Raw genomic sequence first — 18,506 nt, 5'->3', positions numbered from 1 at the left:
AGTGCTAGAGGCGTCACTACAGACCCTAGCCGTGATTGGGAATCCCATACGGCGGCGCACAATTGGCCCAGCGTCATCCGGGTTAGGGTTTGGCCGGGGTAGGCCATCATTGTAAATAAGAATTTGTTCTTAACTGACTTGCCTAGCAAAATAAAATACAGACAGACACATAGGGCTAGATTCCCGTGGATGCTGCTGAGGAGAAAACGGAAAACCATGTATTTGATACTATTCGTCTGATAGCACTCCAGCCATTACTATGAGCCCGTCCTCCCCAATTAAGATGCTACCAACCTCCTGTGCTAGACTTAATCCGTAGCGAGGAAGATCCTGTGTTATAGCGTGTTTTCAATTTTGATTGGGTCGACATCTGCAGTGTTTAACGTGAATGCAGTCTCTGCAAACGTGGGAACATTGCCCTTAATTTTCAGTCGCACTATAATGTGGATCTCTCTAATATTATATCTCTCTAACATTATATCTCTCTAACATTATATCTCTCTAGCTTTATATCTCTCTAACATTATATCTCTCTAACATTATATCTAACATATCTCTCTAGCATTATATCTCTCTAGCTTTATATCTCTCTAACATTATATCTCTCTAACATTATATCTCTCTAATATTATATCTCTCTAGCATTATATCTAAAATATCTCTCTAGCATGATATCTCTCTAATATTATATCTCTCTAATATTATATCTCTCTAGCATTATATCTCTCTATGTCACGTTCTGACCTTTATTTCCTTTGTTTTGTCTTTATTTAGTATGGTCAGGGCGTGAGTTGGGTGGGCAGTCTATGTTTGTTTTTCTATGTTGGTTTTTGAGTTCGGCCTAGTATGGTTCTCAATCAGAGGCAGGTGTCGTTAGTTGTCTCTGATTGAGAATCATACTTAGGTAGCCTGGGTTTCACTGTTGGTTTGTGGGTGTTTGTTTCCTGTGTCAGTGTTTGTGCCACACGGGACTGTTTCCTGTGTCAGTGTTTGTGCCACACGGGACTGTTTCCTGTGTCAGTGTTTGTGCCACACGGGACTGTTTCCTGTGTCAGTGTTTGTGCCACACGGGACTGTTTCCTGTGTCAGTGTTTGTGCCACACGGGACTGTTTCCTGTGTCAGTGTTTGTGCCACACGGGACTGTTTCCTGTGTCAGTGTTTGTGCCACACGGGACTGTTTCCTGTGTCAGTGTTTGTGCCACACGGGACTGTTTCCTGTGTCAGTGTTTGTGCCACACGGGACTGTTTCCTGTGTCAGTGTTTGTGCCACACGGGACTGTTTCCTGTGTCAGTGTTTGTGCCACACGGGACTGTTTCCTGTGTCAGTGTTTGTGCCACACGGGACTGTTTCCTGTGTCAGTGTTTGTGCCACACGGGACTGTTTCCTGTGTCAGTGTTTGTGCCACACGGGACTGTTTCCTGTGTGAGTGTTTTTCGCCACACGGGACTGTTTCCTGTGTCGGTGTTTGTGCCACACGGGACTGTTTCCTGTGTCGGTGTTTGTGCCACACGGGACTGTTTCCTGTGTCAGTGTTTGTGCCACACGGGACTGTTTCCTGTGTCAGTGTTTGTGCCACACGGGACTGTTTCCTGTGTCAGTGTTTGTGCCACACGGGACTGTTTCCTGTGTCAGTGTTTGTGCCACACGGGACTGTTTCCTGTGTCAGTGTTTGTGCCACACGGGACTGTTTCCTGTGTCAGTGTTTGTGCCACACGGGACTGTTTCCTGTGTCAGTGTTTGTGCCACACGGGACTGTTTCCTGTGTCAGTGTTTGTGCCACACGGGACTGTTTCCTGTGTCAGTGTTTTTCGCCACACGGGACTGTTTCCTGTGTCAGTGTTTTTCGCCACACGGGACTGTTTCCTGTGTCAGTGTTTGTGCCACACGGGACTGTTTCCTGTGTCAGTGTTTGTGCCACACGGGACTGTTTCCTGTGTCAGTGTTTTTCGCCACATGGGACTGTTTCCTGTGTCAGTGTTTGTGCCACACGGGACTGTTTCCTGTGTCAGTGTTTTTCGCCACACGGGACTGTTTCGGTTTGGTTTATTTCACGTTATCGTTTCTTGTTTTGTATTTCATAGTGTTCAGTGCTTTTCTTATTAAAATCTTCATGAACACTTACCACGCCTCATCTTGGTCCGATCCTTCGTCTTCTTCAGACGAAGAGGAGGAAATCTGCTGTTACACTCTAATATTCTCTATAACATTATATCTCTCTAATATTATATCTCTACTATTATATCTCTCTAATATTATATCTCTTATATGTAACGTGTGAAATCTGTGCTACGAAGCCCTATAGCTACTACCACCACAAGAACAAAATGTATTATGTTTTGAATGTAATGCTAATTCATGCCAGTAGAGAGAAATGATCTGATTAAACTAAAGGCAGTTTATATATGACAGGACTGCCATCTATAGATGATTCTAGGACACTACTGCCATCTATAGATGATTCTAGGACACTACTGCAATCTATAGATCATTCTAGGACACTACTGCCATCTATAGATGATTCTAGGACACTACTGCCATCTATAGATGATTCTAGGACACTACTGCCATCTATAGATGATTCTAGGACACTACTGCAATCAATAGATCATTCTAGGTCACTACTGCCATCTATAGATGATTCTAGGACACTACTGCAATCTATAGATCATTCTAGGACACTACTGCCATCTATAGATGATTCTAGGACACTACTGCAATCTATAGATCATTCTAGGACACTACTGCCATCTATAGATGATTCTAGGACACTACTGCAATCAATAGATCATTCTAGGACACTACTGCAATCAATAGATCATTCGAGGTCACTACTGCAATCTATAGATCATTCTAGGTCACTACTGCAATCTATAGATCAGTCTAGGACACTACTGCCATCTATAGATGATTCTAGGACACTACTGCAATCTATAGATCATTCTAGGTCACTACTGCAATCTATAGATCAGTCTAGGACACTACTGCCATCTATAGATGATTCTAGGACACTACTGCAATCTATAGATCATTCTAGGTCACTACTGCCATCTATAGATGATTCTAGGACACTACTGCAATCTATAGATCATTCTAGGACACTACTGCCATCTATAGATGATTCTAGGACACTACTGCAATCTATAGATCATTCTAGGACACTACTGCCATCTATAGATGATTCTAGGACACTACTGCAATCAATAGATCATTCTAGGACACTACTGCAATCAATAGATCATTCAAGGTCACTACTGCAATCTATAGATCATTCTAGGTCACTACTGCAATCTATAGATCAGTCTAGGACACTACTGCAATCTATAGATCATTCTAGGTCACTACTGCAATCTATAGATAATTTAGGTCACTACTGCAATCTATAGATCATTCTAGGTCACTACTGCAATCTATAGATCATTCTAGGTCACTACTGCAGTCTATAGATCATTCTAGGACACCACTACAATCTATAGATCATTCTAGGTCACTATTGCAATCTATAGATCATTCTAGGACACTACTGCAATCTATAGATCATTCTAGGTCACTACTGCAGTCTATAGATCATTCTAGGACACCACTACAATCTATAGATCATTCTAGGACACCACTACAATCTATAGATCATTCTAGGTCACTATTGCAATCTATAGATCATTCTAGGACACTACTACAATCTATAGATCATTCTAGGTCACTTCTCATTCCATTTCTAACTACTGTAGTTCCTCACCAATTGGAAAAGGCAACATGTAGAAATAGTGTACTGTAGATCAGAATGTTCTTCTTGTCATCCTGTTTTGAAACAGTTTATTTAAAACCAAACTGAAGGCACACTGTTTGCAAAGGTCCGATGGTAGATGGTGAATTTCAACAATAAATCAAAAGAAAATGGGATTATTTTATATACATAGATTTTAGGGGCTTGACTATAACTGGGTTGATTCTGCTGTCCTATGCATCACATTTCAAAAGATAACATACTTGTATGTAGTTATACAGGAACAATTAACCTTCAAGGTGTACAAATATACATGAATTCAGTCAGTCAGAATACCTGAATTTAGCACCCAACACAACAAGAACAGCACAATATACAAAACATAAAAAAAACCACAAAGTCTTACCAAAACAATATATACTTTTCTAATAGTTACTGCAACATTTGAGATGTCCCTCGTCTTAGGCCAGCCTATCGTTTATTCACATACTAGAAGCATTAAGCATCATTCTGTGTGTGGCGTTGTCGTAATATAAGACGTTCGCTTCAGACTCATATAAACCATATACAGTACATTGACTTTAAACACCAGTTTCTTTGCTCTGAAGCTTTGCAAATAAATACACCTGAAACAGCATATCAATACATGATACTGTTAACCCATGGTATAAGGTAGCATCCACAAGAACTAAATGAGTCGATAAAGTCCAGTCTTAAATATTACAAGTATACAGGACACCTGGTTTCAAGAGGTAAGGCAAGACATAGCCTGGCATCTAGCCTAGTAGCGAGAGATGTTTCTTAATCAGGCAACTCCTTTGTCTTTGTTGTTGGAATGAAATAAAAACACTGAGATGGGCCAACAGAGGAGGCTTCCCTGGACAGATCTGAAATGGAACCATATTCCCTATATAGTGTAGTACTTTTAGGTTGCCATTTTGGACTGAGACCCTGTGTGCCCAGCTGTGGCCCTCCTCTCTCCTTTCCCACAGTGTCATGTTCTTCATAAAGGCTGATGGTCTTCTTTCGACACAGGTGGAAAAACATCCAGCTCACAGAGAGAGAAGAGATACCCAGTTAGATGTCCAGTAATCGCACTGAGCTCAGGGTTCCAGTGTTGGTCCTCATCTCCTCCCTGAGATCATGTTTTGGGATCTAGAAAAGAAAGTGGAACGTCATGAAAATAACAGATCTGTTGATAATTAAGCCTAACTTTTCTGTTGCTTTGGAATCTAGAACAGAAAATAGACTCACAACTAGTGCACTATAAAGGAAAAGGGGGTTCCATTAGGGACACATCCTAACAAAGTGATGTTCTTGAGATTCTGCGCTTACCTGCTGGGTTTCTTCTGTCCACCAGGTGGCGCCAGATTGGACTTTCCTCTCTGTAACACATCTGATGATATTTGGGGTTTGGAGAGCGGGCAGGGGGGTGGGGGTCTGTTGGGAGGGTCAGGTCTGTGTGTGTGAGGTGTTGAGGGGGAGGACTGGGGGCTGGGGGGCTTGATGGCTTGAAGAATTGCCTGTAGGGGTCCTTTCTGCTGGGCTAGGTGGCTGGGGATGGGAGGAGGTTTAGGCTTGGGCTGCGGCAGAGGCTGGAGAGAGGGTTGGGGCTGGGGCTGGAGAGAGGGTTGGGGATGGGGCTGGAGGGAGGGTTGGGGCTTGGGCTGGAGGGATGGTTGGGGCTTGGGCTGGAGGGAGGGCTGGAGGGAGGGTTGGGGATGGGGCTGGAGAGAGGGTTGGGGATGGGGCTGGAGAGAGGGTTGGGGATGGGGCTGGAGGGACGGTTGGGGATGGGGCTGGAGGGAGGGTTGGGGATGGGGCTGGAGGGAGGGCTGGAGGGAGGGTTGGGGATGGGGCTGGGATAGAGCCCGTCTCTGCTGGGCTATGTAAGGAGGGGGTTGAACTGTGGGACAGAAGACAGGGTGCCTGGTGGAGAGGCTGGGACAAGGTGTGGACGGACTCTGTGAAGGACAAACAATCACTCACAGCATTACTGTCAGAACATTTACAAGTATTGTTTTGTTATTTACCTGTCAAGAGTACCCTTTTTTTTAGCATTGACTGTACCGCACTGTACATACAAAGTACTGTGGTGTAACAGGTGAATGAACAGATCCCCTCACCAGCCTGTCTGAGCCATGTCTTGTCAGTAGGAAGGTAGGGTTTCCATGGCTATTGGCAAGACTGTTGGCAAGGTGACCATTGGCAAGACTGTTGGCTTGTAGATGTTTGACTTCAGCAGAGACTGAACATCTGACCGGACAACTAAGGAGTCAAACACAGTGCTTTTCATTCTTGAAGTTCAATTTGAGATGTTGTTTACTGTGCAATGTCTGTTGCATATTTGCTTTGAATAAAATATGACAAATCCAAACAGTTAAAGATGTGAAAACAATAGAAAGACTAAGTTACACACATTGTCTTGGGTGGTGGGACCGAGGTCTTCAGAGGAACGCTTTTATGTAGTTTATGGCTGTAGCAGCACCACAGTCCCACAGCAGCCAATAGGACAAAGAGAACCAAGGGGAGGAGCAACAGGACAGGACGTATACTGCCTAGAAACACACATGGCATAAACAACGGAGGTCAGAGCAAACCTGTAAGATATGACTTGAAAACAAACAATCAAATATATGTTGTTTCACCTAGTAGTCTTTTGCAACACCAGTAACACTGGCAAAAAAAAGTATGTGAACCCTTTGGAATTAACTCAATTTCTGTATAAATCGTCCATAAAATTTGATCTGATCTTCATCTGAGTCACAACAATAGACAAACACAGTGTGATTAAACTAATAACATACTAATTATTTTATTTTTCTTGTCTCTGGCTACTAGGCTAGCTGCCAGGCTGTTTCTTAAGCAGGCAATATTGAATACATCATTTAAACATTCACCGTGTAGGTTGGGAAAAGCATGTGAACCCATAGGCTAATGACTTCTCCAAAAGCTAATTGGAGTCAGGAGTCAGCTAACCTGGAGTCCAATCAATCAATGAGACGAGATTGGAGATGTTGGTTAGAGCTGCCCTGCCCTATAATAAACACTCACAAAATTAGAGTTGACTATTTACAAGAAGCATTGCCTGATGTGAACTATGCCTCGAACAAAAGAGATCTCAGAGACCTAAGATTAAGAATAGTTGACTTGCATAAAGTTGGAAAGGGTTACAAAAGTATCTCTAAAAGCCTTGATGTTCATCAGTCCACAGTAAGGCAAATTGTCTATAAATGGAGAAAGTTCAGCACTGTTGCTACTCTCCCTAGGACTGGCTGTCCTGCAAAGATGAGTGCAAGAGCACAGTGCAGAATGCTTCATGAGATTAAGAAGAATCCTAGAGTGTCAGCTAAAGACTTACAGAAATCTCTGGAACATGCTAACATCTCTGTTGACGAGTCTACGATACTTAAAACACTAAACAAGAATGGTGTTCATGGGAGGACACCACGGTAGAAGCCACTGCTGTCCAAAAAAACATTGCTGCGCGTCTGAAGTTCGCAAAATAGCACATGGGTGTTCCACAACGCTGCTGGCAAAATATTCTGTGGACAGATGAAACTAAAGTTGAGTTGTTTGGAAGGAACATACAACACTTTGTGTGGAGAAAAAAACACCAACATCAAAACGAAATCCCAACTGTAAAGTCTGGTGGAGGGAGCGTCACGGTTTGGGCTGCTTTGCTGCCCCAGGGCCTGGACAGCTTGCTATCATCGACGGAAAAATCCAATCCCAAGATTATCAAGACATTTTGCAGGAGAATGTAAGGCTGTCTGTCCGCCAATTGAAGCCCAACAGAAGTTTGGTGATGCAACAGGACAACGACCCAAAACACAGACGCAAATCAAGAAAAGAATGACTTCGGAATAAAATACGCTGTCTGGAGTGGCCCAGTCAGAGTCCTGACCTCAACACGATTGAGATGCTGTGGCATGACCTTATGAAACCGGTTCACACCAGACACCCCAAGAATATTACTGAACTGAAAAAGTTCAGCAAGATTGTGCAAGTCTGATCCGCAAGGCAGAAAACATTTGGTTGAAGTTATTGCTGCCAAAGGAGGGTCAACCAGTTATTAAATCCAAGGGTGCACATACTTCTCCCACCCTGCACTGTGAATGTTTACACGGTGTGTTCAATAAAGACATGAAAACATAGAATTGTTTGTGTGTTATTAGTTTAAGCAGACTGTGTCTATTGTTGTGATGTAGATGAAGACTGTGTCTATTGTTGTGATGTAGATGAAGACTGTGTCTATTGTTGACTGTGTATATTGTTGTGATGTAGATGAAGACTGTGTCTATTGTTGACTGTGTCTATTGTGGGGATGTAGATGAAGACTGTGTCTATTGTTGTGATGTAGATGAAGACTGTGTCTATTGTTGACTGTGTCTATTGTTGTGATGTAGATGAAGACTGTGTCTATTGTTGACTGTGTCTATTGTTGTGATGTAGATGAAGATCAGATCACATTTAAGACCAAATTAAGCAGAAATACAAAAGGTTCACATACATTTTCTTTCCACTGTATTAGAGTTAATTGACTGACCAACTGAATCATTATTTGAGTGACTCGTTGATTGATAACATACTGTGGTTAATGACAGGGCCACTGTCGACACTCCCTCCTGTCCCCTCCTGGTCACACAGGGGAGGGGCCCAGCCTAAGTCACAGTGGCAGTGGTGATTGTTGTTACACAGCTAGAGAAGAGAAAGAGAGAGGAGGAGGAGGAGGAGGAGGAGGAGGAGGAGGAGGAGGAGAGATAAATGAGAGATAAGTAGTGGTTATTGTTATAGAGAGAGAGAGAAGAAGAAACCACAATACGGTTTCAACACCAACAACCTGTCAATATTCCTCCTACTCTATATAATGTGTTATAACAGCTTTATTAAATCCCTCCATCCATAACCTCAGACCCAACACCTTCTCCTCCCTTATTCTGCAGTAGCCCATAGGCCTAACTCCCCCTCCCACATCACTCCCATACCCTTCCCCTATCACACATCCAGCCCCTCCTATACCCCATGGCCGTGGCACTTGGCATTGCACTCATCCGCTCTCAGGAAAGACGCGTTGCGGCACTCTCCTCCGAAACAGATCTGTTACAGAGAGAGAGAGAGAGAGAGAGAGAGAGAGAGAGAGAGAGAGAGAGAGAGAGAGAGAGAGAGAAGGAGAGAGAGAGAAGGAGAGAGAGAGAGAGAGAGAGAGAGAGAGAGAGAGAGAGAGAGAGAGAGAGAGAGAGAGAGAGAGAGAGAGAGAGAGAGAGAGAGAAGAGAGAGAGAGAGAGAGAGAGAGAGAATCATTATCATAAGTAGATAGTCCAGTCCATCCTGCCACAACAGAGAGCTTTTAGAGGACTAAAATACAGACACACTGACAGAACATCTGCAGATGCAGCATAGAGCCCAGAGACACACACACACACACACACCCCACACCCGTCCCTTCTCCTCTCCCCTCCTCACCGAGTCCTCTCCACACTTGGTCCCAGTCATGACCAGTCCCGGGTCCAGTGTGTCCCCCTGTTCCTCGTCCCCCTGGCCTGGTCGGTAAACGTGTGTCCCCCTACAGAGGACCTTCCCATTACCCACCCGGACCGTGGTGTCGATGGGAACAGCGTTAGTCTCCAGGGGCTTGGAGGCTGAACTCACACACTGGATCTTACCACATCTAGCATCCCTGAAACAGCAGAAAGGTCATATGGATTCGTGTATGTAGGGATGGAAGATAAAGAAAGGGATAAATGGAAGTTGAAGGATCACATGTATTTGGTGCCAACGTTTGGTAAATGTGTCTCCTCACCTGTCTCTGCATCCTCTGTATTTACCCAGCAGGTCTTTGCCACAGTTCCCAAAGGAGTCTCCTGCCTCGTTCACCTTCTGAAAGCACAGGTCTGGAGCAGCACGGCCATCTAAAGAGGATAAAACACACAGTGTTACATCACCTCCTGCTAGCAGACAGATGTTCCTGTGGTCAGTTAAAGCCGGTCCTGTGAAGATCACTGATTATAAAAACAGAAACAACACCAAACAGAAAGCCCACTAACAAGCCCTAATCCTTCTCCCTTCGAACCAATCTGAAGCACCCAGATAGGTGTGGGCAATATTTTGGAAACAATGAATTTCAATAGGGGAGCGTTAAATTGAAAAGTGCTGTAAAACCAATTTTTACTTTATAACAGGATGCAATAACACGTCTACTATCTCCGCCCTAGAGTGATTGACAGGTACTAACCCCACCCCCAGAGTGATTGACACTGCTGCTCCAGGGTGAGACACATGCCGGTGTAGCAGTAGGCCTGCCCCCCTGCACAGGAAGTACCATCCACCAGGTATAAGTTAGAAGGACAAGACTCCACCTTCCCATCACAGTACTCAGGAAGGTCACATGACCCGGATGGAGTACGACACAACACACCTGGACTCTTCAACTAGAGAGAAAGAGAGAGAGACAGAGAGGGATAGACAGAGAGAGATAAACAGAGAGAGAGAGAGATTGGAGGAAGAGAGAAAGAGAGAAAGATTGGAGGAAAACAGAGGGAGAGAGATTGAAGGAAGAGACAGAGAGATCAATTACAAGTCTTAGAATCAGCTATTAAAGAGTATCAGAATCCACTGGATTCTCCAATTACATTGAATGAACTACAGGACAAAATACAAAACCTCCAACCCAAAAAGGCCTGTGGTGTTGCATCTAGATCTTCTGCACAGATTCTGTCAGACCTGGGCCCTGACAGTAAACCTTAGTAAGACCAAAATAATGGTGTTCCAAAAAAGGTCCAGTCGTCAGGACCACAAATACAAACTCCATCTTGACACTTTTGCCCGAGAGCACACAAACAACTACACAGACATCAGCCTAAACATCAGCGCCACAGGTAACTTCCACAAAGCTGTGAACGATCTGAGAAAGAAGGCAAGAAGGGCCTTCGATGCCATCAAAAGGAACATAAAATTTGACATAACAATTAGGATCTGGCTAAAAATACTTGAATCAATTATAGAACCCAATTTCCCTTTATGGTTGTGAGGTCTGGGGTCTGCTCACCAACCAAGAATTCACAAAATGGGAAAAACACAAAATTTAGACTCTGCATTCAGAATTCTCCAAAATATCCTCAGTGTACAACGTAAAACACCAAATAATGCATACAGAGCAGAATTAGGCCAATACCCACTAATTATCAAAATCCATAAAAGAGCCGTTGAATTCTACAACCACCTAAAAGGAAGCGATTCCCAAACCTTCCATAACAAAGCCATCACCTACAGAGAGATTAACCTGGAGAACAGTCCCCTAAGCAAGCTGGTCCAGACCCCAGCTGAACATTTTATGCTGGAAAACACTTGGTTTGTTATTTCTGATTAAAACAAAACCGCTATTCATTAAATACGAATACCGAACTTGGTTTTGCATAGATTCTGCAATGTTTTTAGCTTTTAACAGCTAGGACTGCTATTTATTGTCCCTGAATCCCGCTTAACAGACAGGTTGAAGCCTGCTTAACAGACAGGTTGAAGCCTGCTTAACAGACAGGTTGAAGCCTGCTTGACAGACAGGTTGAAGCCTGCTTAACAGACACGTTGAAGCCTGCTTAACAGACACGTTGAAGCCTGATTGACAGAGAAGCTAAGCTGCTAGCCAGCAAGCTAACGAAGTTGGTACCAGCTCTCTTTGTCTGTAGAAATAAATGAAATGTTCCAGCTTTGTTTCGGGACAAACCGGATCACTTGGAGTTCCAATGTGGCAGTTGTTTACTTGCCGAGGACTAAAGGCTTGAGGTGGCTTCCTTGATCACGCAGGTCACTAGCGTGACCTACAGAAGAATTTTCTACGCCGGTGGCTGGACGGCGTTAGCGCTTGTTGGATGCATCTCCTCCTTGTCGCTTGTCCTTATCCGACTGGCCGGTGTTGCCCGGAGATCCCCCAGCTGATAGCGGAGTCGAAGGGGCACAGCAAGCGCGGGAGTGAGTGGACAGATTTCCTTGACCTTCTCGCCAGCCTTGATTTTGGTCAGCTCCATGGTAAAAATGTGACCATTCCTGGTGCAAAAACTATGTCCTATCCCGGAGCTCGAGTAAATGACATTATAGCTGCACTAAGCTGCTCCTGAATGTAGAGCTGATTGACTCTCACAAAAGACCCATAATTTCTGGCCCTGTGCCCTCTCTGAATCATGGCAGTGAACGCTTCAGCAGGATTCTTTCTCTTCACAACTGGCTACGTGATTATTGCAGCTCAATGGGTGTAACTTTTGTTGACAATTTTGATACCTTTTGGAAACAGAAACACGTTTTATAAGGAGGATGGGATCCACCCAAATCATTTGGGTTCCTGGATCCTTTCACAGCATTATAAGGCTGCGTTGAGACAATGACTTATCAATGACCCAAGCCCAGCTCAGTTACTCCCTACCATTGTGATGTAGAGTTTTCATAAGGCTTCAGCAAATGCACATAACAACAGGAGCATTAGTAGACACAAAGTAAGTAACCTAATTTATGTCCCTCTAACTACCCAGACAGACAGGTCAGGGTAGTTAGCCACTGCTGATCCTATAGCTATTGTACGCAGTAATCATGTGCCTATGAACCAGATTTATTCTGTTATCACTGAGCCGGTGTTCCCTAGGAGGAAGTCCACTGTGTGCAGCTTCTCTACACTAACAGAAATAACATGAGCATGTCTACTTCTGCTATGCTTCTCAGTAAAGCAATAAAAACAAGTAAGCATCCCAGAAGAAAAGTGCTAACAATAGCCCACGTTAACATAGGTAGCTGAAGAAACAAGGTTCAAGAAATCAATAAATTGCTAGTAACAGATAACTTTCATGTTCATATTTCATATTCACATCTCTGAAACTCGCTTAGATAATACCTTTGATGATACAGTGGTAGCAATACACGGTTATAACATTTACATAAAATATTGAAATGCCAATGGTGGAGGTGTTTCTGTTTATATTCAGAACCACATTCCTGTAAAGCTTAGAGATGATCTCATGTTAAGTACTGTTGAAGTAATATGGCTACAGGTTCATCTGCCTCACCTAAAGCCATTCTTGTGGGAAGCTACTATAGACCACCAAGCACTAACAGTCAGTATCTGGATAACATGTGAAATGCTTGACAATGTATGTCATATCAACAGAGAGGAATATTTTCTGGGTGATTTAAATATTTACTGGCATTCATCAAGCTGCCCACTCAAGAAAAAGCTTGCTTCAGGTTATCAGTCAACCTACCAGGGTAGTTACAAACAGCACAGGAATGAAATCAACAACATGTATCAACACTTATTTACTAATGCCATATACATTTTCTTGAAAGCAGTAACTAGACGCTGCGCTTGACACATTTATGAAATTGCTTATCACAGTTACTAATAAGCATGCACCCATTAAGAAAATTACTGTAAAAACTGTTAAATCCCTGTGGATTGATGAGGAATTGAAAATTTTTCCCTCCAACATAATGAATGTAGAATCAGGAATTCCCCAGGGCAGCTGTCTAGGCCCATTACCTTTTTCAATTTTTACTAATAACATGCTTTGAGTAAAGCCATCGTGTCTATGTATGCGGATGACTCAACACTATACATGTCAGCTACTACAGTGACTGAAATGACTGCAACACTAAACAAAGAGTTGCAGTTAGTTTCAGAATGTGTGGCAAGGAATAAGTTAGTCCTAAATATTTCGTAAACTAAATGTCACGCCTTGACCTTAGAGATCCTTTTTATTCTCTATGTTTGGTTAGGTCAGGGTGTGACTCGGGTGGGAAAGTCTATGTTTTCTATTTCTTTGTGTTTGGCCGTGTGGTTCCCAATCAGAGGCAGCTGTCTATCGTTGTCTCTGATTGGGGATCACATATAAGTTGTCATTTTCCTTTTGGGTTTTTTGGGATCTTGTTTTCTGTTTAGTGTTTCTGCCTGACAGAACTGTGCGCTTTCGTTTTCACGTTTGTTATTTTGTTTGAGTGTTTTTTGAAAGAAAAGAATCATGAACACTTTCCACGCTTTGGTCCACTCTTCCTGCCAGAGAGAGCCATAACATTAAAAGTATTGTATTTGGGACAAATCATTCAGTTAACCCTAAACTTCAACTAAATATCGTAATAAATCATGTGGAAAGTTGATGTAACTAAAGTGCTTGGAGAAACCCTGGATTGTAAACTGTCATGGTCAAAACATTTTGATACAACAGTGGCTAAGAGGAGAAGCATGTCAAGGCAGCAGCTAAAAGGGATCCGTAATAAATACATATACAACTACAGAGCCCCAGGACAGCAACACAATGACACAAGCAAATCATGAGAAAACAAACACATAATTTCTTGACACATTGGAAAGAATTAACAAAAACACTGAGCAAACTAAAATGCTATTTGACCCAAAATGAAGGAAAGCTTTGACTATGTACAGAGCATTGCTATTGAGAGAGGCCACAGCAGGCAGACCTGGCTCTCTCACACTGCCAACAAAATGAGGTGGAAACTGAGCTGCACTTCCTAACCTCCTGCCAAATGCATGACCATATTAGAGACACATATTTCCCTCAGATTAACTCCCATATCTACTCAGTGAAATCACACCACACCAGCAATATGTGTGACCTGTTGACCTGTTGCTACAAGAAAATGGGAACCAGTGAAGAACAAACACCAATGTAAATACAACCCATATTTATTTATTTTCCCTTATTAAAATAGTTGAAATATTAGCACATCATTACAACACTGTATGTAGACATAATAGGACATTTAAAATGTCTTTATTTTTATTAGACTTGTGTAATATTTCATGTTAATTTTGATTGTTTATTTTACTTTTGTTTACTATCTATTTCACTTGCTTCGGCGATGTAAACATGTGTTTCCCCTGCCAATAAAGACCTTTGAATTGAATTGAGTGGGGGAGAGAGAGAGCGAGAGTACGACCAGAAAGAGAGATAGAGGACAGTGTGGACTATTAAACGACACAACACATCTGGACTCTTCAATGAGAGAGAGAGAGAGAGAGAGAGAGAGAGAGAGAGAGAGAGAGAGAGAGAGAGAGAGAGAGAGAGAGAGAGAGAGAGAGAGAGAGAGAGAGAGAAAACGAGAGCGAGAGACAGAGAGACACAGGCAGAGAGACAGAGAAACACAGAGACAGAGAAAGAGAGAGAGACACAGCGAGAGAAGACGTCAGACAGAGAGAGAGAGGACAGTGTACAGTACCTTACAGTTGTGACAGCAGACTCCGTGGGAACACTCTGCTCCAGCCGTCAGAGTACAGTTGTTGGCATTACAGCAGGGACTGGAACACTCCTGTAGAGAGAGGATGGACAATCAGTATGCACGCACGCACGTACCCCCCCCCCCCCCTCCTCACCTCCTCATCTCCACAGTCACACTCCTCTCCATCCTCCAGGTACCCGTTCCCACAGCGCTGCCCCCCGTGCATGGCTCTGGTGTTGGGGAGGTTGAACAGACACTTCCCCCCTCCAGAGCTCAGATACCTGCTCAGCTCCCGGTGGTTACAGCCATTAAACACACGTGGGAATGGGTAGCTGCGACACACACACCAGGGGTGTATTCGGTAAGGAGCAACGATGCCAACGTTACAGATAGAACATGCTATGAATAGACTAGGTGATTCCTTCTACTCTACATGTCAGAGAAGAAAGTATGTTCTAAGTAATATATTTCTATACAGACAATCATATTGCACAACATTTTGCTCAGCTGAACATGTCCCAGGACGGTCTTTTACAAAGCAGGATCAATCATTGTAACATTAGTTATTTAACCTTTATTCATAAATGCTTTATTGTCATTGAGATAACATCTCTTTAATAGAAAGATAGATTTTCAACATAGATAGATTCTCTCACCCAGTGGCAGCAGCCATGATGCAGCCTCCATCATCAGCCTTGGCCTGGCAGCACCCAGGGCTGTCGTGGCTCATGCCAAAGTTATGCCCCATCTCGTGGGCCATGGTCGCTGCCACGCCCACAGCACTGTCAGAGTGGTCCTGCAGGGGGGGTAGAGGTCAGGGGGTTACAGGTGAATTCCCGTAATGAAAGTCAAACGGACATACATCTCATGTTAGCTTGGTTCTAGATCTATGTGTGCTATTACAAATACATCACAACTTCATTACAACTTTAGAGACATCTTTACTGGGCTGCTATTGGCTATGGTCAAATCTCAAACGACAGAGTTCTGTTGTAGTCTTACTGAGTTGACTCCCCCTGACTGGTACTCTGAGCACATGGCTCTGAGAGGGGCCAGCCCAATGGTGGTGCCCTGAAACGCCACGCCCCTGTGGGAACAAAAAACACTGCTGTGTAGTTCCACTGAATGGTTTTAATGGAAGGAAGAGAGATGGATTAAGGATGGATGGATTAAGGATGGATGGATTAAGGATGGATGGATCAAAGGAGAGTGCAGCAAGGAGTGTGTGTAACACTAATGTTATGAGCTGAGCATTGTCATTGAAGAGTGTGTGTGTGTGTGTGTGTATCTGTGTGTCACGCTAACGTGATGAGTTGAGTTGAGTGTTGTCGTTGAGGAGTGTGTGTGTGTGTCACACTAACGTGATGAGTTGAGTGTTGTCGTTAGGTAGTGTGTGTGTGTGTGTCACACTAACGTGATGAGTTGAGTGTTGTCGTTAGGTAGTGTGTGTGTGTGTGTCACACTAACGTGATGAGTTGAGCGTTGTCGTTAGGTAGTGTGTGTGTGTCACACTAACGTGATGAGTTGAGCGTTGTCGTTAGGTAGTGTGTGTAGCTGTTTGCGTCTCCAAGCCAGGAACACTCCCAGGGTACTGTAGGGGTTACCAGACACACTGATCCTGTCCTGATCAGACCACACCTCCAGACCGATCACTGCCACACGAATACTTAGAGACTTGTAGTACTGCACACACACACGCACGCACGCACGCACGTTGAGCGTTGCACGCACGCACGTACGCACGCAGCTGCACGCACGCACGCACGCACGCACGCACGAACACTCCCACGCACGTACGCTGCACGCACGCACGCACGTTACCAGACGCACGCACTGATCCTGCACGCACGCACGCACGCACGCACCACGCACGCACGCAGACCGACGCACGCACGCACGCACGCACGCACGCACGCACGCACGCACGCACGCACGCACGCACGCACGCACGCACGCACGCACGCACGCACGCACGCACGCACGCACGCACGCACGCACGCACGCACGCACGCACGCACGCACGCACGCACGCACGCACGCACGCACACACACACACACACACACACACACACACACACACACACACACACACACACACACACCAAAAGACAATTTGACTAACATGGAAGTACAATATAATTGTTAATTATGTTCAGTGAGGATACAGTAGTGAATGTCTGAGTGTGTGTAGGGGTTAAATTGGGTCGGGTCCCGCCGGGTACAAGACCCGGCACCTATGATCCAGATGAGAGCCAGACGGAGCTGAGACCCGGTACCTATGGTTATTTGAATTATCTAATGAAAAATTATTTTCCACAGCCAACAACACGAGTAAACAACAGCTAAATTAGACAATCCCATAGTAGAATAGTTGACCTATTCAATTGTTCAACCTGTCGCAATCTATGAGAGAAAATAACATTCCTCTAGAGGCTCTGTCAAATTGAGATTGCTGCACAGGGAGATAAATATGCTTGCCCAGTCATTGTACAACGTTCTTAATGCAGTCCTGATAAAACACACCTTTGAAATCAATTTTGATGGCCACTGCGCTTTCTAGTGTTATCAGGCTATACTTAATTCTCAAATCCAAGAAATTAGTAGGCCTAAAATACACAATTTTAGAACCAGAGTGTTTAGAACCAGTGTTTAGAACCAGAATGTGTAGAACCAGAATGTTTAGAACAAGAGTGTTTAGAACCAGAGTGTTTAGAACCAGAGTGTTTAGAACCAGAGTGTTTAGAACCAGAATGTTTAGAACCAGAATGTTTAGAACCAGAGTGTTTAGAACTAGAGTGTTTAGAACCAGAGTGTTTAGAACCAGGATATTTAGAACCAGAGTGTTTAGAACCAGAGTGTTTAGAACCAGATTGTTTCGAACCAGAGTGTTTAGAACCAGATTGTTTAGAACCAGAATATTTAGTACCAGAGTGTTTAGAACCAGAGTGCTTAACAGCTGCATGGTTTATGCGCGTCCGCGCTCGCCAATTGTGCCAGTGGGCGTTGAAGGTAGAGGGGAGACCGGGGCTAAATGTACCAGGGATCAGGTGTAACAGGAATCAGGTGTAACAGGGATCAGGTGTAACAGGGATCAGGTGTAACAGGGATCAGGTGTAACAGGGATCAGGTGTAACAGGGATCAGGTGTAACAGGGATCAGATGTAACAGGGATCAGGTGTAACAGGTACATAACATTCACCGTACATGATCTTTGGTTGGCTGAGTGCCAGTGGAACATGTTTTGTTGTTGTTGGGACAAGTCAGTAATATGTTTCTAACTAGCCTATTGTTGACACTTTAAAGTTTGTGATCTAGCCTGCCTGATCATATGGACCTATATGTTATTGGGCTCATTTTGGGGGGAAATGGTATTTTATAACATTTTACTTTCATTCATTTTGCAGTAGAATGTCCTTATAAAAAGTCAGCAGACCATCTCACAGTTCTTCTATCCCTCAAAATGGTAGTATGCTGTGATATGTGCCTTTTGTCGGTATTATATTGTATCTCCATCTGGCCACGCCCCCAAACTAATCCCAAATGAACCACCGTGTGTGGGCTTTTCT

At 43.9% G+C, this 18,506-nt stretch overlaps 1 protein-coding gene across 1 annotated transcript in view; it reads right to left on the bottom strand.

Annotated features, from left to right (window-relative positions):
- Positions 1–5,495: 5,495 nt before the first annotated feature.
- The window catches only part of LOC123992387 (disintegrin and metalloproteinase domain-containing protein 19-like), a gene marked incomplete at its 3' end in the record, with an annotated part of 76,714 nt that continues 63,703 nt past the window's right edge, over positions 5,496–18,506 (bottom strand). The window contains exons 10-22 of the mRNA XM_046293529.1: positions 16,457–16,623; positions 15,943–16,027; positions 15,597–15,736; positions 15,095–15,272; positions 14,941–15,030; positions 9,959–10,154; positions 9,527–9,635; positions 9,190–9,403; positions 8,746–8,823; positions 8,316–8,424; positions 6,143–6,281; positions 5,850–5,991; positions 5,496–5,687 (exon numbers count right to left, since the gene is read on the bottom strand). Of these exons, the coding sequence (XP_046149485.1) occupies positions 5,496–5,687; positions 5,850–5,991; positions 6,143–6,281; positions 8,316–8,424; positions 8,746–8,823; positions 9,190–9,403; positions 9,527–9,635; positions 9,959–10,154; positions 14,941–15,030; positions 15,095–15,272; positions 15,597–15,736; positions 15,943–16,027; positions 16,457–16,623 (1,839 nt within the window). The remainder of the gene's footprint in view (positions 5,688–5,849; positions 5,992–6,142; positions 6,282–8,315; positions 8,425–8,745; positions 8,824–9,189; positions 9,404–9,526; positions 9,636–9,958; positions 10,155–14,940; positions 15,031–15,094; positions 15,273–15,596; positions 15,737–15,942; positions 16,028–16,456; positions 16,624–18,506) is intronic.

Source organism: Oncorhynchus gorbuscha, linkage group LG13, assembly GCF_021184085.1.
Source record: "Oncorhynchus gorbuscha isolate QuinsamMale2020 ecotype Even-year linkage group LG13, OgorEven_v1.0, whole genome shotgun sequence".
NCBI lineage: Eukaryota > Metazoa > Chordata > Actinopteri > Salmoniformes > Salmonidae > Oncorhynchus > Oncorhynchus gorbuscha.
Note: the sequence above shows the minus strand (reverse complement) of the source record. Positions and strands in the feature narration are given on the sequence as shown.